Source organism: Chaetura pelagica, unplaced genomic scaffold (genome assembly GCF_000747805.2).
Source record: "Chaetura pelagica isolate M959 unplaced genomic scaffold, ChaPel_1.0 scaffold420, whole genome shotgun sequence".
NCBI lineage: Eukaryota > Metazoa > Chordata > Aves > Apodiformes > Apodidae > Chaetura > Chaetura pelagica.
In genome coordinates this window covers 3,115,337-3,139,537 of record NW_009951919.1, presented here as the reverse complement: position 1 = coordinate 3,139,537, position 24,201 = coordinate 3,115,337, and the positions used below count along the sequence as shown (strand labels likewise).

The window sequence follows — 24,201 nt, the reverse complement described above, 5'->3', positions numbered from 1 at the left end:
GTAAGCTCAGAGGAAGGTCAGAGATCACAGAAGACAACTTCCTTCCTTTTTCTTCTTCCCTTCTCTTCTTCTCCCCTTCTCTTCCATCCGTGGCCGGTGTCCGGGAGGACTCTGTTCATCCATCACCGTCGACCCTTAGGCTCGAGATCTCCTGACCCCCATAACTCTCTGCTTTCTCCAGCAGCAGCTCCAGGATTCCTCGGGACTCTTCCCAGTTCAGGGAAGTGCTGTGGGAGTTGCTGGGGTGGGGGGAGGCGAGAGGCTTTTGCCCGTATCTGAACATATTTGTATATAATTGTATATATTTTCTTGTGTGATTCATTAGTGTTTTAATTAAAGCTGTGTAGTTTAGTTTTCAATCCAGCCAAGTCTCTCTCTTTTTCTCTCTCTCCTTCCCTGTGTGGGTTGGGGGGAGGGGGGATCGAGAGCATTGTTGTCAGACCTGAGTCAAACTGTGACAAAAAGTGACACCAAATATGTGACATCACTGATCGGGAGCTTAATTTCTGCAAGATGCCATGATACCCTTCATTCCTGCCTTCTTTCTCTCCCCAAACAAAGTGGAATATAATTCTCCTTTTCTGAACATCTGGCATTCCAGCTGTTGCAATTCACAGTCAGCATGCATTAGAAATCAAAACCTATTTGAGATTAACTGGTAGAATTTGTCAGCTAGTACTGAAAGGACAATTTTTAGATGTTGAGAATATGTTGTTCCTATACAAAGGATAATCAGCTGTTCCCTGGCCCAGTGACTGCAGCTCAAGGACAGTCTCCCTGTTACAATGTAATTTGGAAACTTAACAGAACTATTAAGAATAAATATGAGTTAACCTTAAAAGGCAAATCCTAAAGTGGATCATCAGGGCTTGTGGTGATGCAGGATGCTGTGCAGGAACTTCTAAAAGTTTCATTCATTGTCCCCACTTGCAGAGGGGGAACAGTTATGTGGGGAGCACAACATCTTCCCCTCTGACAAACAGTAAATAAACACTAAGGACCTGCATCCATCTCCACAAGTCACTTTGGGACACTGGGAGATGAAAGGCAATAAGGTGCTAACAAAAAAATGCAACGTAATTCCACTACCTTGCAGAGGCAGCTGATAATGAGCATCAGCTTTGCACTTAACTAATGCAAGAGTCCCCTCCTTCATGTAATCTGAAATATTTCTGCATCCTTGATACATCTGTGAACCTGAAGTGCAGCTCTTAACCCCACCAGCTTCCTTAAATTGCTTAATCACAGCCACTTCAACATGGTTTACAGAATACTACAGTGATTCAATCTGTTTTCACTTAAGCTTTAATAGAACCTCAAGGAGAGCACCTCAATAAAGATAACAAAACCTTCATATTTTCACTTTAGTAAAGATAGGAAATTACCAAGATTAGTGATTTTCAGCATTAATAACTTAACAAGGCAATAGACCTTGTAATTAAAAATAAGTTTAAGGACACTGCTAAATGATTTTGATAATGATTTAAGGACCAATTACAGAAAAGATGTCATTCTTCCCTTTCTAATTAGGTATATTGGAAACACTGAAGCTGAGCAGTTCTGTTATTAACCAGTTTTTATTATAGTGAGGACTTTCATATGCTCTGTATCAGGAAAGCCTAACAAAAAGCAGTGTAGAGACTTCTTAAAGGACACTTGATTGGAAAAGGTCTAAGAATGATGTTACTAGTTCTGCTGCTTTGTGCTGGCTGGGATATATGGCCTTGGAAGATTACTGCTCCATCAGCCTTACAGGAGGATTTAGCACTCCCATAAAGCTGCTCAGCCTTGTAGGAGCACAAAATGCAACCACAAAACACAATCTGAACCAAAAGAAACCCCAGATCCTTAGGCCAGCCTGGTCCCTCAGGAAAAAAAACACCAACACTACAGTGAGGCTGCAGTGACTAGTCACTCACCTGGCAAAAGGCTCTCATTTGGGCTTGTTTTACAGCTTTAAAAGAAACCAAATTACCAGCCTGCTGATACCAAAGGGAGAACATCCCTATCTCTGTCCTGAAAATTCCCTTCACTTGCCTTGAGCCAGCTCTGGTGCTGGTGTGGCTGCATGGTCAGCCAACTCAGTACAGAAAAATGACTGAAAATCAACTCAGAAGAGTAAAAAGGAACAAGGAAATGCTTTGCTAGGTTAGGAACTCACCTTCTGGAGCGTGGGAGAGTGGCATGGTGAGGCAAGAGCCTCCCCTCAGAGTGCCAGGTGTCCTCAGGAACCCAACCTCACTGCCAGAGATACCTGCAGGACCATCCCACCACCTGTAACCTTTATCTGCCTGCTGGTAGCTCCGACAGGGGACCCTTCTCCCACTCCTTCCCTTTACAAAGCAAGGACAGCTGCTAGGTCACTTCACCCTCCTCCCCCCAGCCCAGGGCACCAATCACTGCCTCCAAATTTAGGCAGAAAATTAAGGTCCAAACAAGCACCAGCTGACTCTTTGCTCAGCATTCCAACTTTTCACAGAAAACAAAAGCCAATGAAATCTCACCCCGTGTTGCTCATCACAGGTGTTCTGAAGTGACCAGGACTTGAAAACCTCCTGATCAATGTTTTGTCCACCTTGGTCTCTAGCTGTGCTCCTCCCTATTTAGAAGGAAAGCAAACATTTCCCAAGCCTGAGCTAGAGCTGTAAAAACATTCTCCTTCTAATGCTAACAGTGTTCTGTGTTAGAACTGTAGAACGATCCCTTTTCCCTATTATTTTTGTAGCTTTTGAATTTATTTAAGAGCTATGACATTCTTCATCTTTAAGCTACAAATTAATTTCCCATAACTCAAACCACCCTGCTCAGATAAACCTCTTTTCCCCCTGTATACAGCTGAGCAGCAGCCAAGGACAGCTGACTTAGCTGAATAATATGCACTGGTGCTAAATGAAAATTAAACTATAAATGCTTTAAAATACCTGATTTCCTGGATAGTAAAAGAGGAATGTATCATTTGTTTAAACTCTCCTCTCCTATTCATTCTTTCTTTCCTCATTTTATAAAGCCCACCCGCTAATGACAACCTACATAAATAGAGCTTCAACTTTCATCTTGAGAAGTTTAATCAGAAAGCTCTTCAGGAATCTTTTATTCCTTTTATCAGAGTAATGATGGAAGTCATAATTCACCTTAATGTGAGAAAGTTTCCTTTCTTCACTAAAGAAATTCATCAAGACATTTCTTGTTGGTAAGATCTGACATAAATCTGCTTGCTTTTTCTTCTATTTGATTTCAGCACTTCATGAATTTTTGATTGCCTGCTTTTAATTTTCCACAAGGAAATTCAATTAATTTAAAAAAAAAAAAAAAGGAAGTAGCTCAATCCTGACTACTTCATCAGCAAATGGCTCTTTTATTGCACAATGGATGACACATGCCCCACTCTCCTGCTGCTGCTGAAGCCCTTATAAAACTGGAACACAAGAAACCTTTCCCTCTTTATTGGTACTCCCAGGAAACAGCAGATCAGCCACCCAGGTCAGTTCAGGAAGGCACTGCCTCTGGCCAGGAGCAATCCAAGGGCTGTTGTGGATTAAAACACTTCCTTGGAAAAAAACTGATGCTGAAATCACCGTGTGCCTTTCACATCTTCCATCTGTAGAAGGGTGTGGTCCCTCCTGTACATCACCACAGTGACAGGGTGACACACAGGCTCTGCAGGAGCAGTTCAGCACAGCCTGCCAGGGCAAAGGTGCTTGGTTCACCATCTCATATCTTGCTCCAGGTGAAGGTGAGAAGGATGTGCCACGTTGCAGGGACTGGGTGGCAAGATGCCTTTGGGAACCAGCTGATTGTTCAGCATCCACCTCTCAGGGACACGAACACCCTGCGTCAGTTGGTGCTGCAGTCTCTGAGTGCTGGAGCAGATCAGCAGCTCACAGGCTTTAACAGGGACATTCCACAAATACCAGTATCTAAATCCATTTGCTTAGATACATCCACAAAATTTCTGCATTGATATGACCAAACCCATCTCTTGGAGCAGCTTGCTACCATCACTGTCAACCTTCCAGGGCAAAATTTGCCTCAAATATTAAAATACACCAGCATCCTACAAGAGAATGCATTTAGGTAATTCCCCCAATGAAACCCACTGCTTAAGAACTTCAAGGATTTCAGTTTCATGTTAATTCCCTGTGAACTTAAAAACATTCAAATAAGCTGTCTCTAGTACCACAAGTAAAGAGCTTTAATAAAAAAAAAATTGTATAAATATTTAAGACTTTTTTCTTACTTGTGAGATAAAGAGGACATACACAACAGCAAGAAAAGAAAAACTGCTCATCTGAAGTGCTTGGGGTGAAGTGCTTGGTGTGAGGCAAAGCTGCACTCAGCTACAGAAGACACATGTGAGCAGTGATTTTATGACCCCAAACAGCAGTTACCTAACTCCAAGATTTCAGTACACTTTATGAATCTTATTTAAGGTGAAAGCTACTGAACTTCTTGGGTGCAAAAACATAAGCCTCCTTCTCTCCAATTCCAACATTTAAACATCCTGAAGGAGCTCTCGCTCTGGATCTTGACCACAGCAACATTCTGCATGAATGTGGCCACGTTCAGGTAAGAGTTTCAAGCATCTTCCAGGAGAATTACTAAATTGCCTGTCAAATAACTAATTAATTCCTATAGCTTATAAAGTTTCATTAAAGTCTTGCTATCTACCTTACATACCATTTCACAGATGCATAAAACAACTCTCCAGGCACCCCCTATCCAGAGTGAATTTAAACAAGAACAGAAAAGATGGTTTTGAACTGGTTGTCCCATCCGAAGCACAAGCAAGATCTTTATCATCTTGTACTGTATAAAAGCAGGGAGACAGTCAAGACAAAAGACACAAGCTTATAATTGTAATTTATTTTAAAAACCTTATTCAAAATATTAAGTGATACAAGTCCAAATACGATAAAAATTACTGCAAGAAAAGAGTTTGGGTAGAGTTTGTGCTTTACTTCTTGGGGTTATGAAAAGAATGCATTTAACAGTAAGATTTAGAACTTTCAGCACTTCATTTGTAAGATACTATTCATGCCTTTGGACTCTGCATGCCAACAGTTGGAAAGTTCATTTTTTCAAAATATTACATAAGTACTTGAATGCCAAGTTGTTAGTTATGGGGTTCTGATCCACCATTATTTACATATTTATCAGTTTGAAAACAAAATCACAAAGAGAACGTACAGAAAACTAAGATTTTTATATTTTACAACTCATGAAAACATAAATAATGGAAGTACAAAAAGTAAAAAAACCAACAACAAAAAAAACCTACTGTACCAGTAACTTGATTTACACTAATGCATAAATGTTTGTCAAAAATCAGAGGGAGCTGCCCACAGACTGGCAGCCCTACACACCATTTTTCCCATCTGCCTGTTACCTGGGTCACAATAACAACAGAATAAATTATTCTTGTGTTCTCAGGCCTCTCCTATCTATAACAGAGCAACCCACATAACTGTTTCCCAACCGTTTTAAAAACAGAAAGCTTCAAAGCATTGAAATTCTGTCAACTATCTGTATTTTACTAAGATTATTCAGCAAGGTTTCTTTTCCATTCATTAATTACAAAGATAATGAAATAGTCATTAACACCATCAGAGAAAAGAACTGAACAGCCAAGAAGGTGCACACCTTCACAAAGGTCTTGAACATTTAAAATAAATATATGGTAGGCAGCTTCTGATATAAAAAAGTTTCCACCCAATTACTTTTAAATTATTTATGGCATGAACACATCCTGAAATTCTGAACTTGCCATGCTAGCTATTCTGCCTAGAACAGGACTGAGTTAGGGAACAAGGAAACAGAAAGGGAAAAAAAAAAAAAGCTGAAAGATATGCAGCATCAGGATTTAAGCACAGAAAAATGTATTTCTATTTTCAGGTTGCAATATAGTGAGATTTATGAGCCATATAAGTGATTAGCAAAGAAATTGTTAATTTGATTTAGTGATGCCAAAGTCATGATTTTATTACACCTAAAATATTTTATGCTTATTTTTTGTATTACTGCTATTAAGACTGCTTCAGACAGGAGAGATGATGCTTAATGAATGGAAAGAGCACTAATTATTATACTCTGTATCTTTATAGTTGATATAAAACCTGACCAAAGTAGCAAACAGATGTATCATGCCCTTGATCTTGCATGAGACTGAATCTCAGAAACATCCAGCTCAAAGAGAGAACATCTCATTTCGGCACAAGCAGCATCTGTAGAATACCTGAATATCATCACATGACTAGGCAGGCAAAGAGTGCTAAGTTCAGCAAACTCAGATCACAGTGCTCTCAAAACACATAGTCGTTGGTTATTTTCAGGGAAGGCATTGCTTCATTCACATTTTGATCTAAACGATGATATTCCACTGTCCTAGAGCACAGGCCATCCCTCCATCTTCGGCTCTGGACCAATAAGAAGATCTGAAAGAAAAAGCAGCCAACTTAGATTATGCTGTGGAGAAACATCTGGGCTGTGATAGACAACTCTGTCACCTTACTGTCACCTTATTCTACACCTTACTGTGGCTACAGAACGTAGCACGAGGGCTCAGCCATTCCCATCCTGTCCTTGCCATCAAGCCACTTACTGGCCATCTCAGTTGCTGTTGGGCAAAACCACTACATTCAACCCATGACTCCTTCATTTTTTGTGTGGTTTCAGAAGTACTGCATATACAGGCTATTAAAGTACCCCCAGAGGGTGACGTTTGTTGGTTTATTCATCTTAGCTATTCTGGCATTTCACCCTTGTTAAAAATAATTGTATTGCTGGTACTGAAACAAAGGCAACAGAAGCAGAATGGTGTAATCTGATAAACTGTTCCTGCATTACAGCTCGGTGCCCCTGCAGCATCAGCAGAGCAGTTAAAGAGGCAATATGATAAATTAAAGCACTTGAATGATCATATTTTTCAATGACTATTATCTTCACCCTATTTAGCCTTGTTTCTCACCAACCTCATCTAAGAATCCACTTTATTAGACAGGACAACTCTATTGGTAAAAGGGGAAATGGTACAATGAAAGTGGGCACAAGGGAAGAAAGAGGAGAATCTAAACCAATCTGACTGTTGTCCCCCACAAATACATGCCACTATCTATGTCCTTAATATACCAGTATATTTTCTGTTCCCAAAATTATTCCTAAGTGCTAAAAAGGAACAGCAACAGATTTTCAACTAGCCAAATGACACTACTCACATTATCTCACACAGCAAAGACAAGGCATTTTTTATCACTTACCTGAACTTCGCTCAAAGTTAAATTCTCAAATTTTACACAAAGTCTTCAACATTTTGCCCTATAGACTTAGCAACACACATTCCAGATATGCTATTGCACTGTAAGGTAGTTTTGGGGGTTTTTTTAGCTATGTTCTTTCCAGAGTCCCCCAAATCCTCAACCAAATCAGTGTTCTCTACAAGGATAAACACTCAATTTACCACATATCTAAAACCTAACCTATGATTCAACTGCAAATTTGTGTGTGCATCTGTACAAATGCAAACGTAATCTGCCATTTATAATCCTGTGCAGAAACAAAATCAGTTAATCAATCACTCTGCTGTGGAGACAGGCTAAGAGAGTTGGGGCTGTTCAGCCTGGAGAAGAGAAGGCTCCAGGGAGAACCTAGAGCACCCTCCAGTGCCTGAAGGGACTCCAGAAAAGCTGGGGAGGGGCTTTTCACCAGAGAGGGCAGTGATAGGACAAGGGGGAATGGCTTTAAACTGAGAGAGGGGACATTTAAGTTAGACATCAGGAAGAAATTCTTCACCATGAGGGTAGGAAGGCAGTGGGACGGGTTTCCCAGGAAGGTCAGGGAAGACCTCTCCCAGGAGATGTTCAAGGCCAGGTTGGATGAGGCTTGTGCAGCCTGGTCTTGTGGGAGATGTCCCTGCTCACAGCAAGGAGCTTGGAACCTGATGGTCTTTAAGGTCCCTTCCAATGTTAACTATTCTATGATTCCATGACTTGGCTCAGGTACCATTTATAGACCTCATGCTGTAAACTGCCAGTGTCCATTACTGAACTGATGGATTCCTGATGTTATCAATAAATTTGTTTTCTAATCTAAAATGTTTGATTTGAGGTCATGTTCATGATGCAGATAAAAACGACAGTAATGATCTGCACATCAATATCACAACAAGACTGGTCAAAGATTTCCTTCACCAAAAAGATACATTTGTCTTATTAAAAAGTGTACAAGCAACACAACTTCATCTAACATACTAAAGCTGTTGCTCTCCACCTTTCCCATACCTACCTTCCTCTTGTTGTGGTAGGTGACATAAACAACAGCTACTAAGAAGGCAACTACCACCAGATGAAAAAAGAAATGGCTGTCTTCTTCTTCTTCCAACCCTGTGACAGAAACATCTTTTATCTTCTCATCAAGGGTCTTGATCTCCTCATTGTAATTACTAATGGTGTCAGAGCCATCATCTTCTGACATGCCTAGAAGGTCGGGATTGTATCTGGAATTTGATGTCATTTCATAACCACCATAGTCATCCCCTCCATCTGACTCCATAGTTTCTTTTATGATGGATGGTGAACTATTCAGTGTGTCCTTCAAATCTGTTAGAAGATCCTCTTCCTCAATTTTTGTATCTTCAGAAGCATCAATATCCATTTGAGAAACGGGACTAGCAGTCACTGCATGAGAGGGAACTCCTGGTGGAGAATCACCTTTCTCTGTGGTCATCAATTTGATTCTAGGTGTTGTTGGCAATGGCTCTTCCCTTGGACTTGCCTCATCTTCAATGTGGGTGACACCCTGCAAGCTGTCTGTCAAATTTTCTGATCTGTTTAGTGTTTCATTCTCACTTGTAGAGGAATTACTTCTCTGAAGAATCTCAAAGCCTGAGGAAAGGATGAAAAACAAGTCAATATTAAGCACAAGGCACTAACTTCTCTTGTGATACTTCAGCTATAAATGAAAATTACTGCAAAACATTCACTTTATGGACAAAAAAATCATTTGGAACAGGCCATATTTCACACTGCAAACTTTTTAGAATTCATATGTAGAAATGCATACTCCTGTACATCAGCAACTTCAAAGGAGAAGTCTTGAGTAGGACAGGAATTAAGGATTGGAAGTACATGCTGACTAGATTAGCATGCCAAAGGCTTCTTGAAAAATTTAGCATGTGTATTTTCCAGACTTAGAATTTCAGAGCCATGTCCCCTCCTCTTGTAGAATCATGTGTGGTTGCTATTTTCTACATCATAATTTGCTGAGGTTTACAGAGGAAGTTCTCAGTAAACCTCTTACTGCAGTTAAAAGTTTTTAAATCTTTCACCATTGCTTATTTTGTCAGCAGAAAACCAGAACAAGCTACAATGTCTCCTTCAGCCAGGATAGGAGATTCTAACATCTCTTCCCAGGCACCTATTTTCATTGAATTTGTTGAAACAGAAAAAGATTTCCAACCTTGTGTTAACTGAAATCAAATTATTGAGCTACAGGCTAAAATAGAAAGCTGAAGAAAGGACACTGTGACTACATAAAAAACAAGGCGAGCATTAAAACCTCATGCAGGGCACCCATCACACATTTATCTTGCCAAAGGGAAGTAAAAGAAGGAATAGAGGGAGTTTATAAAGAGCTAATGGGTTTTTAAACCTAAAAAAAAATAGCCAAGAGCAAACTATTTATGTTTGTGTCACTTCCAGATTCAAATCAGGAAGCACCTTAAAAATTAGGAACTCATTTCAGACTTGCAGTACACATCATAATTTCAAAGTGGAACCATACTTGCCTTGTATTTTGGCATTCCAAACTATTTCGCAATTTTTTTTATTTTTAAAAGTAACAACAGTTTCATTAAGTGTTCCCAAGGATCTCCCTGGTTCTCTGGAAGAGCTACAGATTCCAGAAACGAAGCATTCAACCAACTGCCTGTGCCAAATTACTCATAACTAAAATATACCAAGGTCACTGAATCATGTTATTCATTAAAGGTGTATTTACAGAGGACCAGTTCCAACAGACTTCTCCTTCTTTACATGGCACACATTTCCAGCATGAATTACTCTTTAACCAACTGTAAAACAGAGAAGACTCAACCAATCCCCCATGAACTAGGCATTATGGTCACTCTGCTAGTTTCAAGCCAACTACTTTATATTTAACACAATTTTTGATTAAGAAATTGCTACTTTTAATTAACATATCGACACCAATTTGTTCAGTTCTTGTACAAGTTTAGTGTATAAGAACTTACTCCCCTCAGGAGTCCAGCCAGCTAACTGCACACATAGATACAAATAGGAGGAAAGGCAGCTGCAAAATATTTCATATTTATAGTTAATTGGCATGTTAGGAGAGGTAGGCAGACACTACTGCTACAGACAACAAATACTGAGGGTGACAGATATTTTAAAATACAAACACACTGTTATTCCTAAAGTGCTACAATGTATGTATCTTCACACCCCAAAAATATTCTTACATCATTTTAACCTGAAAGCTTTAAAAGGATATCTGCTTAAATGCAAGGGGTTCCCAGCAAATGCTGCAGCTTAAGAGCAAGAAAGAACAATTTCTTGTTTTTTCCCAAAAGAAGTTATTTGTTGTTTTAATGGGAGCAGCACTTTAGCAACTACACCACAATTGATTTATGGTATCTACCCAAAACTATGTGGCATTATGAAGGGTGGCTGCAGTGTTTACAATTACACAACACTCTGGTCTCCAGGGGTGCCTCAGCTTCAGAAACAGGTATCAAATGTTCAACCACAGCCACAGAACTAGCCACGCAGCCCTCTTAGGACTGAACATAAAAACAGCTAACAAGGTCAACATTCACTTACAGGAAATCTTACTTGTTTTAAAAAGCAAATTGTTCCGTTATGTGCGAAGTTAGAAGCCCTGTTTTCCTGCAGGTTTCTGCCCCACACACTGACCCTCCCTCACCACCGCCCACCCAGCGGGGCAGCGCGAACACAGCTCGGAGGTCCCGGCCGACAAGCAAAGAAGGAGCCTCCAGCTTCAAAGAGCTCCCTAAATTTCCTGCAATCAGTCCCCTTCCCTTCACTTGCCCAACCAATACTCCACTTAAAAGCAAGAGAAACTCTCTGCACTTGAAATACGTGCTTGTTATTAGCACTGGGCTACAGCTCAGGGTTGAAGGGAGGGGGGGGATGAAAACGGGCTTAAATTAGAGGTTAAAGTTGCAAAATAACATCGGTTTATTCTCCAGGGGCGGGAGTAGCGTCAAACAGGCACCCAACTAGAATAATTAGAGCAAAATCCCGGCGGCCTCAAGAGACCTTTAGGCCCGGATGAGTCCGACGAAAGGACTGACGGGGCTGCCGCGCAGCCCCCTTTTGAGGGGGGATAGGGAGAGCGCGGAGGGGAGGGAGCCATGAGAGGAGACACGGAGAGCGCTGAGGGGAGGGAGCCCTGAGGGGGGACACGGAGAGCGCTGAGGGGAGGGAGCCATGAGGGGGGACACGGAGAGCGCTGAGGGGAGGGAGCCATGAGAGGGGACACGGAGAGCGCTGAGGGGAGGGAGCCATGAGAGGGGACACGGAGAGCGCTGAGGGGAGGGAGCCATGAGAGGGGACACGGAGAGCGCTGAGGGGAGGGAGCCATGAGAGGGGACACGGAGAGCGCTGAGGGGAGGGAGCCATGAGAGGGGACACGGAGAGCGCTGAGGGGAGGGAGCCATGAGAGGGGACACGGAGAGCGCTGAGGGGAGGGAGCCATGAGAGGGGACACGGAGAGCGCTGAGGGGAGGGAGCCATGAGAGGGGACACGGAGAGCGCTGAGGGGAGGGAGCCATGAGAGGGGACACGGAGAGCGCTGAGGGGAATGGCTGAGGGGGAACGCTGAGAGAAATCACTGAGGGGAATCTCTTGAGGGGAATCGCTATGGGGATCCCTCGAGGGGAATCTCTTTTCAGGGGAACCGCTGAGAGGATCGCTGAGTGGCATCACCCAAGCGTTAGGGTTGGAAAAGGCCTGAAAGATCAACTCTTTAAAAAAAAACAGTTAGCCCAGCTCTGCCAGGGCCACCACAAAACTGCGTCCCTCCGCAAGACCGTGTAGATACACGGCTTGAAGTACCTACCTTTGGCTCTACCTCTTCCCTGGGCAGCCTGTGCCAGAGCCTGAAAACCCTTTCAGTCAATAAATGTTTCCTAATACCCAGTCTAAACCTCCCCTGCTACAGCTTTCCTCATGCCTCACAGGGCAGGCGAGCTGGGGCTGCCAGGGCCATAGACAGCAGGCAGGGCCCAGCAAGCTCAAAACAAAACAAACCCTGACAGAAAATAGGGGGTTTCCTTCCTCCTTCAGAGAATTTTCCCTGACAGAAAAATAGTTTTTCTTCTTCCTTCAGACACAGGGTTTTCCCTGACAAAAACAGGAGTTTTCCTTCTTCCTTCAGAGGATTTCCCCTGACAGAAAATAGGGGTTTTCCTTCTTCCTTCAGACTGGATTTTCCCTCTTCCTTCATGCCATTAGAGGCTGTGCCCTCACACAAAGCCACAGCCCCAGGAAGCTGTTCACAACCAGCATCTGACTGGGCTTTGTGCTGTACTGCTCAAGAATACTTATTGCAGAATGTGATACATTTATGGAAAAATGCTTTCCCATTCTCACCCCAAATGAGGCATTCCAAGTCTTGAGGGAAACCCTGAAGCTGATCATGGGGGAACAAACCCCAAAGCGCAGATGCCTCAAGATGAGAAAATCAAGGAGCCCGAACGTATACAGAGACACCGAACACAGGTTCTTGCCAGTGTAGATCAACTAATTTTGAGCATCTGCCAAGTTCCGGTAAACTGGTTGCACATGGTTTGTTTGGATTGCTGAAATCTGGAAGAAGACTACTTCCCCCAGGAGTGCCGAGTTAAATATTTGAGGTGACATACTAGAAAATACTCAGGAATAGCCTATGACAAGAGGGAAGCCAGCCAACGTAGCAGGTTGTCATTGAGATGGATCTTCCCACCTCAATGTCCTAACACAGGCACATCCTCCTCCTCCACAGCCTCCTGCCCTCTGCAAACCACCCACACCACTTCCTTACACATGAAAAAATACCAAATCTTAATGAAAAGCCACTGAAGTTTACCCTGACCAATAACTGTTGCTTGCACCTCTTTGTCTACAGAAAGGCAATTCAATGTAGTGAATTCTGCAATGAAAGAAAGGCAAGTCACATTATCTTGTCTCCGCAAGTTAAACACACACGTGTGTAGTGGCCAGAGTTTAGTGAGCACTAGGAACATGGCCATGAGTGGAACTTAAATCCACTAAGTATTTTTTGTTTGTGTGGTACAAAATACGCATTATGGTGGTGCCAGTCTGCCCCTGGAGTCAAGAATTAATATGACCTTGTTTTCAAGATTATTTAAGGACAAAGTAAAAGGGGACATTTCAGTATTTTATTCAAGTTGGGATTGGGTTTTTTTTTATTCATTTTTAGTAGTGTTCAAGTACAGCATTTTGGGGTCTAGTTCCACACAAAATGGAAGACTCTCTAAAAACGTACCCATTTAGTCGCTAAAAAAAAGTGGTAATAAAACGAAAGTCCATTTTTGATTTAGTGACACAACTTTGTGATCGCAGTTACAAAGAAGACTCTTCCCTGATTTTGGCCCCGTCTTCCAAGCTTCCCGGTCAGCACAAGGGAAAGGAACCACAACACAGGACAGGGAGTGTTGGCTGAGTCACAACAAACCTCCTCCTCAACAGACTTACACAAGGTGGACCATCTAAAGCATTCTGGAGACAGCTGCAGGTGCACAATAACCAAGTAAGACAAACCATTCATGAGATGCCTATCTAAAAAAAATAATATATATATATTTATAATTTTTTTTTAAATCCCTTTTTCAGACAAGTTTGCACATTCCATCGTGAACTGAAACCTTAAAAGTGTCACAATATTTTGCTCATGGAATCAGTAGTGCTATCTAGTGGTCTGCAAATCTCAAAGTCAACAGGTTTTATACCACATTAACATATTCCTTGTGCAGGCAATAAAGGTAATCACTACCTTCCTACCTCCTATCATGTGGCAGCTGATGGATGTGATGATAAATAACATTCCAAAAAAAGCCTGGAATTAGGATTTTTTTTTCTTAATGCTTTTGTCTCCATTTCTGTAACATCATCATTTTTAAAGCTTAGCTGTCTTTAACCAGGACTAGCAGGACTGACACTTAGCAATACTCGCATCCCAGACATACAACATCGAAAGGTACACTAGATTCTGCAGGTAGCTATGCTGTATTTTCAATTTAGTGATTGTAGAATCACTTATGCTTCAAATTCCAGTCCTAGACCAAGCTTGTGACCACCTGCGTTGACATTCTTGCCATCCAGCAAAGCTGACAATGTCAGTTTGATACCTGGGAAACAGAGAAAAGACAACTGTTAAATCCTGGAATGAGCTTTAAGTTCAGGAAATGCAGTGTCTGTGTTGGTGCTTTGCTTTATGGGCAGGTGGGGTAACATCATTTGGTGACCAGCCTTGTAAGGATGGGGCATTTTTAAATAAAAAAAATTTGCAGACATGAGATCTTCCTGAATTATGAAAGTGATCATAAACCACAGTGAAAGATTCTGCTTTTAATCACTCCAAGTAATTAGATCTCTGAGTCAGATCACTGCTGCTGGTCTACTGATGGATTTAATTTGAAAGTCAAGTCTAATGAAAAATGGGAACCCTGCCACATACCCACCTTTCTAAACCACTTTAAAATCCAGGTATGAAAAGGCCTAAGTCCTGTCCTGTAATATCTCATGTCAATCTCTTGGTATCCTGACAGCAGATTTATTAAGCTATATTAAAACCAATTTTGCAGCAGTCAGATTGTTCTCCTCCTGGACCAGGGGACCTTGAGAAAGTCACACTTTCAGCAAAATAAACTCAGTTAACAGGAGGCCTCCAAAAGTAGGAAAAATGCAATTTTTTCATGTGTGAAGCACCTGGTTGTAGATTGATTTTGTATCGACATCATAGAGTATCTGACTGGTCCTTTCAATAACCATCCAAAATTACCAGAGCAGTGTCTGGAAAACTTCATCATTGGGTTGCCAAGTAGAACAGCAATGTTGCAAAACCATTCACTTTTGGTAAAAAAAAAAAAAAAAAAAAAAGAGAAAAAAAAACAAAAAAGAGACCAAAAAAAGAGACAAGAAAAGAAACCTAAAAAACCAAACCATAACAAGAAAAACAACTACCAAAAAAACCCAAAACAAAAAAAGGAAAAAAAAAAACAAGAAAGCAAAAGAAAACACAACAAAAAAACCCCAATAAAACCAAACCAAACAACCAAAAAAACTAAAAAAAAAAAACCAAACAAAAAAACAACAAAAAAACCCCACTTCTCTGATCTTTGCACAATAAACCACCACTTATTGATGTCTGAATTTCTTCTCCATAGACTCACCTGGCTTTAAAGTCTGAGTGTACCCTAATCCAATCAGACTGGAGTTGTTCACTTTAGCCTTAAAGGGAAAAAAAAACCAAGCCTTAATGTAAATAATTCAGTGTCTTTCTTCAAAGTCCTTCCCACTTGAAAATTATTTAACACCTTTTAGGCAGGAAAGGATTTAATCTTTTAGATTATAAACAAATAAATAAATCCAGAGTTAATTTTGCCTCAAAACTAAAATCTCCCAACAGTGGTCAAACATTGTGTCCCTTTCAATGAAAACCCAATAATTTGCTCTCACGCTGCCAAAAACCAGACAAATTGATCTGTCTTCCCACTATTCACAGAACTGCATCAAAACCATCTCTCCTGCTGCAGAGGTTGCTCCACACGAGCGTGTTTTCAAATGCTGAGCAGTGTCCACTCACAGAAAAAGAGGCATCTGGGTCAATCTGATACTTGGCTGCTATTCCAAAGCGAGTGTTGCTATTCCCCGCTGTCCAAGCAAGATTCACGGCAGTTTCCAGTTTATCATTCACCTTCTGGTAAATGGAGCCTCCAAATTCTGTTCCATCATTCCTGGAAGGAATGCATGAGTCTGATTTTAAATTGCACCCCAAAACAATCCATCTTTTTTTTCCCCCAAACCCCAGTATAATCTCTATTTGCAGAATGTTCTCTCACACCTCACTTAACATCCCTGGAACAACTCAGATCAAGACATTAGGCCCAATGGGTTATGGAGCCATTTTGAAATGCTTAAATTCCCTGATGGTTACTAGGTTTCAACCAGCAACCTATGAAACTGGAAAGAAAATAAAACAAACAAAAAAAAAAGCCATGACCAACTATCAAAAAAATGGGTGAAATGATGGCAGCTTCCAATTCTCCCCTCACTCTAGATGGGAGTCTAGCTGAAGGACCCCAGCCTTCCACCACTGCAACTGCACAGCGACCACTGGCCCCAGTGACACACAGGGAATAAACACAGTGATAAATAAACTGCAAAACCCCAGACCATGCAGATCGAAAGAACACAGAGCTTAAGACTTCTAAAGGCCTTGCCACCCTTGTAACCCAGTGAGCTGCTGAACTTCCATTCTGGCTTATTTTCCTGAAAGAGGATACAAACACACAAAGTGGGCTTTAAACAACAGGGAGACCTCTGCAAGTAAGATATTTATGATCATGTCTAAACTATGACATTTTCTGGTTCCAGTTATTAGAATACACCAAACCTGTAGTGATTAAAGAAAGGAGCACATTGAGAATCTCTCCACTTTGACCTCTTTGGCCTAATTAATGTTCCTTAGGTTCCTGACAGTTGCCCAAAGAGTAGTGATGATGTCTATTCCAGGCAATAGCAGCAGCTTTTTAAACTGTTAGAGCAATTCTTCCAGAAAAACACTGCAATACTTACTTCAGATAAGACTGAAGCTCACATATAACTGCATGTGCTTGGCTCTCAAGAAAAGGAGGGATTAAAAAGGACTGAGGAGAGCTGGTTATACGGGCAGATTTTGTGCAAGGTTCCCACACAGCTCTGTCTTGACCTGCAACATTGGGGGGGGGGCGGTCTGAGCTGCTGTGCTTAAAAATGAGGAAAGTCAGATTTAAAACTAGAAATTGTCCAGCCATACCTCCCTCTAGTAGTTACTATTAAAAAAAAAAATAAAAAAAAGTCAAACCTTTTAATTCTAACAGCAAAACCAGCACTTCTCAGATGCAGATTAAAAAAAAAAAAAGAAAAAAAAAAACAGGAAAAAAGGAATTCTCCTATGAAAATGAACCTATTAAGGCACCATTAAGGAAAGTCACTTGGTGAAGTCCCCAGCAGGTCTGTGAAATGGCCAGGAACAAAAAACAATACTTCAAGCCCCACCTAGTGAAATTATCAGCTCTGCCACAACATCCCTGGGAAACACTGAACCATCTAGATATGACCAGCATGAAGGGAGTTCCACAAACAACTGTTTCTGGGATTAGACAAAAATTCTGACACTTTCAAAGTGGATCCATCAAATACCTCACTATTCATATCAATAAATCAAGATTTCCAGTAGTCTCACATATTTATGTTCCTGCCTGTCAAGTGGCAGAGTCTGAACTGAATAAGGAAAACTGGCATCCTCCTGGAGATGATTTATTATTTCCATACAGTAACAGCAACCTAAGAAACAGACCTTCAGGACATCCAAGAAATGGGACAGAAAGATCCGAGCCCCTGCTGCTGTTACTAAGTTGGTTTCTGCTGTTGCTTTAATTAGGACTGTAAAATGTTTTGAACTGCTACAGTATACCAGAGCTTAAGGTCACTGGGCTTGAAGGAGTAACTCCTGACTCCTGAGTGGAGCGGAACCCTGCAAACTGCCCTGATGGAAGTTTTCTGCCCACATTTTCAGGCTTTGGCAGGCCTTCTAACACACTGCCTGGGCTGTGAAGGTTCAATTGTTCTGCAAGGCAGTGGGAGCTTCCTAAACCAGATCTCTGCAAAACAGCACAAAACCAAACAGAAGCCTTTGAAGGAGCAGCTCCAGGCAGAACAGTTGTTCAGTCCCCAAATGGGAACAGCCTGCAACAACTCTGCCACATGCTAAATATCCAATTACCCTAGAGAATGGGAAAGGGTGGGTGCAGGGGGGCTGGATTAGGGATTGCCTCATCTTAAAAAGCTGTCTTCCCCAAAGGAATAAATTGCTTTCTTATGAGGACCAGAAGACTGAAAAATCAAGGTTTCCGTGGAATTTGGTCCTGGTTTCTCACTCTTCATGCATTCAGAAGGAACAAATGCTTGTGTAACTAGGTTATTTGGAGTTAAGCTAAACCAAACTTTTACTATATCCTTTCAAGTACTAAAACAAACCCATATCTCTTCTATTCAATCCCTTTTGTCTGTTCTTGTTCATCTTCTGATTAACTCTTTCCTCTACAGTCAGACCCCCATTTTGTTTGCTTTTGACATGGGCAAAAGGAAGGCATCACTTTCATTCCAGCTCTCACAAAGAATATGCTTGTAACCCACTTGTTTTATTATTCTGCTAATAGATTCTAATAATCTTTATCTGGTAGAAAGCTGGTGTGTCTCTGGGTGCTCAGTGAGTTCCATCTCTTTCCATCATGCACTCCGTAACCCACAGAATGCAAAGAAAAGCTAATGGAGCTAAAAAAATTCAGCTTGTCATCTTAAATTTAAAAAATAATAATAATAATAATCTCAAATCACCATTTCCTCTTCTGCCACCACTGGAACTCCCTTCCATTATTCTAGTAAGCAGCAAAATCCCTCCTAACTCCTTTTTAATGCCCACCTGCTGATACTCACACGTTAGTATGAAGCTGGAACTCATCAGTCTGATAGCCAACAGCAAAGTTGCTTTGGGTCACCCTAGACTTGGCTGTCTCAAAAGTGGTTTGGTAACCTGCCAGCCAGCCCTCGTAGCCCAGCACCACGGCCCCTCGGATTGAAGGGCCCGCAATATCAAAATCCATGTCACAGCCGATGTTGATGTGATCCGTTTTGTACCCTGTCTTCACTTTAGCACTCTTCTTCCTGAAAACAAAACCAAAGTCTTTTCTCCTTGAACAGGTGCTCTCATAGGTAGCAATTTAGTCAAATCAAGTTATTTTAACTTCAGTGGAACAGTGCTTGAAGACAAAGTTTGCACGCCTGGAGAGCCACACGATATGTCACCTTCTTACCTTTCACACCTGCAAAACCCTAGTCCAGCCACAGGGACTTATTTGCCATCAAGCACTAAAATGCAGAGCGGTGCATCACTAAGCACTTCTGGGCTGTGATCTGAAAAGCAGCAGCACAAGCCAGACAAAACCAAGGCCACATCTCCAACTAATCTGATGGTTTGGGAAGTTTGGTAGACGCAGGGAAGGAATGGAAGCAGTAGCAGTTCACAGGTTCGCCACGGGAAGTCAGTAACTGTCGCAAACAAAGCATTTTTAGACAATCTTTGTGAACTGGGACAGTTCATTTCCTGGGACAGACATCAAGGAATCACTTCTTTGCCCCCAGTGTCCTGAGGGACAGTCTCTGCTGCTAAGGAAGGAGGCTGTTTCAGTGCCTCTGACACCACCTTCTCCTTAGGATGCTTGATGCAGTTTAATGGTTTCAGCCATGAGAGGCTGCCAGGTTAATGCAGAAATATTTCCTGAGTCACTTGCTTCCTTCTACACCATTGCCCAGAGCTCTCTCCTGTGTCCCTAGGCTGGCTTACATTAGGTGCAGATCCTCCCAAGGCAAGAAAATACATCTAATATATTCAGCTACTCTTATTTCAGATTTTTCTCTTTTTACCTCACAAGTGCCTTCTCTCCTCAAATGTTTTACTGACATATTTCTAGAAAAGTCAGGCTATTCTGAAGTTTCAAATCAACCCTCAACTTCAGCCAGCAAAAACAGTCTCCCAGAACTGTGTCAATGCTGTGTCAAACCCAGGCTGAGATGGCTTTTTTATTATTATTTTGGACTTGGGAATTTCTTGTGTTTTGCAAAGCCCAAAATAAGGAGCAGGAGTCCCAAGGGAATTCAGCATTAGCTCGTGTGCAACGTGGGCGACAGTGAGTGGCCCAGCAATGTCAGCAGGGCCAGAGCCAAGCTAACACTGAGCACTCCTAGAAATTACTTTCCCTGCTGAAAGGCTCATCACAGCCAGTGAGTAGTAAGGAAGGGGGAGAAGATGACTCATATGCAGACACGATGCATCCTGGTCAAGCTAAACCAGGTCACACCAGGACTGAATTTCACTCCGTTTATTCCAGTTAGAACAACAGTTCTCCCACCAGGCAGTTGTTACAACTCAGAAACTGCAGCACCTGTGAAGTACCTAAGAAACACCTATAGAGTCACTCTCATCCATGTGTATTTCTTTAAGAATTCTACCAGTTAAGAAATAGTTATCAATAAAGACTAGAGATTACTCTGGTTAATAAATACAAAAATATCTAGTTAATGTAAAGCTGGGAGTGGCCTGGCAGCAGTTTGCAGTAGGACACAACCCAGCAGCCCACAGTGCAGCTTGGGGCTCTGGGAAGCTGGTGGGCAGAACAGTTTGACTCTCTGGCAGCACTGCTTGCAAAAAGATAATCAGGGGAAAAAAATAAACCAACATCTAGACCTACAGCTGCTGCTTAATCCCTCTGGCCCACATAAAACACAGCATCCAATGGCTGTGTCAGAAATACCCACCACCAAGGCCATCAAGAATTGAGATGATAAATTCAGCTCGGGAGAAGAGCCCAGTTACTGTGATGACCTATCAGAGCTGTGCCCAACTGCCTCCTGCAGCTTGTTCAGCTCTGCAGCACAGCTGCCTTGTTCAGTGCTGTTATCCAGAAAGCAGCTCATCCTCTGCCATGGCCAGATACCAGCAACAGGAGTGCAAACAAAATCCTTTTCTTCCCACAATAATTCTTACTATAATGTTCAAGTCACTATATTTAAAAGTTTGCCTGCTCTATCTTGGGACTAAAAGGGGATTGCTAATACTAAGATTTAAATCAGATGTAAATTATTTCATTATACACAGGCTGATAATCAACTGCCTCAATATCTTAGCACAGAAGGAGTAAAGAAGCAAGAGAGTATCCTGGAAAACTAAAAAAAAGCCTTTTTTGTCACTTAAGCTTACTCACTTCTTACCCAGTGTTAGGAGAGAAGGAGGAGTCAAAGGTCAACTTCAGGCCATGTGCAATCTGAACAGAAAAGAAATGCACTGGTTGGATTCATAATTAAGAGACTGTTATAAGTTAATTTATCAAGTGCATCTATTAAGCCCCAAATTACCTGATCTTCAAGAGTGATCTCGGTGCCTAACGTGTTGTCTGTGTTCCACTTCTCTGTGAACATCAACCCGTATTCCACCCACTTGTATTTTGTTTCCAAACTGCCATTGACTTTGCTTGTTTCTGTGTTTGCTGAACCTGAGCTTGTAAATTCCTAAAAGAAAAAAAAAAAACAATATATATATATACATTAAAAAACATATATGCAAATACATATTTGCATGCAGGCAAATACTGATATTTGTAGAACAAATTAATCATTATAATTAGGGATACTATTCAATGCTGCAGATTTTTCAGAAGATTTAAGAACACTGGCTGGTCATAAATATCAACACACTTGTCCCACAAAAAAAAAACAACAACAAAACAAACAAACAAAAAAAAAACAACAACAAAACAAACAAACAAAAAAAAAACAACAACAAAACAAACAAACAAAAAAAAAACAACAACAAAACAAACAAACAAAAAAAAAACAACAACAAAACAAACAAACAAAAAAAAAACAACAACAAAACAAACAAACAAAAAAAAAACAACAACAAAACAAACAAACAAAAAAAAAACAACAACAAAACAAACAAACAAAAAAAAAACCAACCCCAAACACCTCAGTGTCAGGGAGAAAAAGCCCTGCATGTCAGAGGAATGGATATGGGACAGGAACATGGATAACCCTTCCCAGCAGCACAGAGTGAGGTGCTGGGCTGTACAAGGTGAGTCTGAATCAGCACACGAGTCCACAAATGCTTCATATTTTCTAATTATTAACTCAAATGAAGTTCCACGGACCTGCACGTGTTCAGTGACTGCTAAGGAACAGGGTGTGCAGCACAGAAACCAGCTCAGGTCTGCTCCTTCCAGCCAGGCAGCAGGGAGGCACTGCCACTGCCTCCCAGCACTGCCACTGCCTCCCAGCAGCACGATTTTTACAGTAAGCAATTAGCAGGGTTGCAGAGGAGCCCTTCACTGTATCTTGCACTCTGATTTTTCTCACATACTATGCAAAAGTTATAAATTCAGAATAACTTGCAAATTTATAGTATATCTGAACAATGCTAAGGGGAGAGTAAGGGACATATATTGACTTTCAAAAAGAAATGTACAGCACCCACAAGAACACTGCAATGTTTTGCATTTCAATGTGTTTCCAGACTCACCAGTCCATTTTCAGATCTTGTTTTCAAATCAAGTTTTATTAACCCAAAACCTAGAAAATAAGTAAAAAAAACATTAATTATATATATATATAATTTGAAAAGCATTTCTGATTTATTTCTTAAAACTCCTTTCTAAGTTACCTGTGAGGTATTAAAACAATAAACCAAACATGCCAAAAATTATAACAATAAACCAAACCCACAGTTATCAAGCTGTATGTTTTGATGAAGCAGATTTCACAGCTCCTACTCACTCCAGACAGCACTTGACTCATTAATCCCACTGACTTTGGCAATATAATTGGGACCAAATTAGGAAATAATGTCTTTATTCCTACTGAGTAGCATTTTGTTCATTAAGCAAAGTACTGACATCAGTGATCCTTATCATGAGAGAAGAAAACAGTCAAAATACAACACACAATTATCTTTCAAAACAGACCACGAGTCCTATGGGGAACAGGAAGAATTTTGTGGGGAAAAAAAAAAGTCACCCTCCCTCTCCAGCCAGCAAGAGCAATGGGAAGCTGTGATAGAAAATTCTCTGGATTCAAATGGAAATTATTGGAATTTAACAGAAAAGAGCTGTATGTTTCAGGAATCAGGTAGACAATGAAAGAGCAAACTTTTTTTGGCTTTATTTACCATATCCCTTGTTGAAAATATCTCTGGCAGATTTGCCCAGGTCAGCATAAGCAGGTGGAACATCCATTTTCTGGGGAGAAAAATAAAAGAAAGGAAATTAAAGTGTTGAGAGACTTGTTAATTTAATTCATTAAAGCAACAAGCCACTTAAGCCCAACTCCTAAGTTTCAGGCAGTGTTATTTTCTATCCACCACCGAACACATCCTGACAAAAACACCTATGGCAAATAGTGTGATTTGATTGTGTTCATCAGGCAGCAGAAGCAGCAACCCTGCATTTGCCACTGAGGACAAGAAACAGGTTGCAGAACAAATAGCTATTTATCTATAAAAAAAGAAACTGTGCCTTTCAAAAGGGTAACTGCATGAGTGAACGACTTATTTTTTTAAACTATTTATTGGAAACATTTCTTCTGTTCCATGAGATGGATCTATGCACTGTGAGGAGAAGCAGGAGGGCTCCAAGGCATCCATCCACTCAGGAAATCCAGCCAGGACAGGCATCTCCCTCCCCCTCAGTCACAGCAGCAAACAGATCTCATTAACATTAGCAAAATCAATGCCTGGCCATTCTGCACCTTCACTTTGCTTTTACTTTGGTACTGCTCTAATGGCTCCTCAGACATTGACCTGCAAGTGGTTTTCTGTTCATTGACTGGGGAAGTGCCAGGCTTGCTGGGAACACTTAGGACTGCAGGGATGTTACACAGGGAGTCGGGCAGTCAGCCACAACCCCATCTCAGTGGCCAAGGGCAACTCAAGCTCCCTGCAAAGCCTGGAGAAGGCACCAGCCCAGTAGCACAGACATGGAGGGCCAGTGTTCCCCACCACCTGTGGTTGCCCACATTGCCATGTAGGTCCTCACTTTCCCCATCTCCAGCAGGCCCTGACCATCCTTAGTCCAGTGGCCTCCTGCAAGGGACACGAATGCATCCCATGCTCTCAGCCACTGGAACACTGTGATCGTATCCGGAGGAGAAAATTGGATCCTGGGAGGAACAAACCAACCAAATCTACTTCCCTATCCAAGTACAGCAATTTGTTCAAGAGAAGCAAAGTCAATCTGAACTGGTGTGCACCTTCTGTCTATAAAGACAAGACTTCATAATTTTTAAAAAGGAAAAGAGATAAATCATACCTACAAAGATCATCCCCCCCTTACCAGGTGATGCAGAAGTAATAAGC

General features: G+C 41.4%; 2 protein-coding genes across 2 annotated transcripts; both read right to left on the bottom strand.

Moving 5' to 3' along the window:
- Positions 1–6,061: 6,061 nt before the first annotated feature.
- LOC104387117 (chromosome unknown open reading frame, human C5orf15) lies at positions 6,062–13,525 on the bottom strand. The gene is made up of 4 exons (XM_009995814.1): positions 13,522–13,525; positions 13,102–13,164; positions 8,278–8,876; positions 6,062–6,431 (listed from the first exon to the last, which is right to left on the bottom strand). Exons 1-4 carry the CDS (start codon positions 13,523–13,525, stop codon positions 6,300–6,302), a joined length of 798 nt encoding a protein of 265 aa, XP_009994116.1. The 3' UTR covers positions 6,062–6,299.
- A 422-nt stretch (positions 13,526–13,947) lies between these two features.
- Positions 13,948–23,083, bottom strand: VDAC1 (voltage-dependent anion channel 1). Its single transcript, XM_009995522.1, has 8 exons — positions 23,017–23,083; positions 22,372–22,421; positions 21,210–21,362; positions 21,066–21,118; positions 18,735–18,962; positions 15,841–15,991; positions 15,428–15,485; positions 13,948–14,383 (listed from the first exon to the last, which is right to left on the bottom strand). The coding sequence occupies exons 1-8, from the start codon at positions 23,081–23,083 to the stop codon at positions 14,292–14,294; spliced, it is 852 nt and encodes a 283-aa protein (XP_009993824.1). The 3' UTR covers positions 13,948–14,291.
- Positions 23,084–24,201: the final 1,118 nt, after the last annotated feature.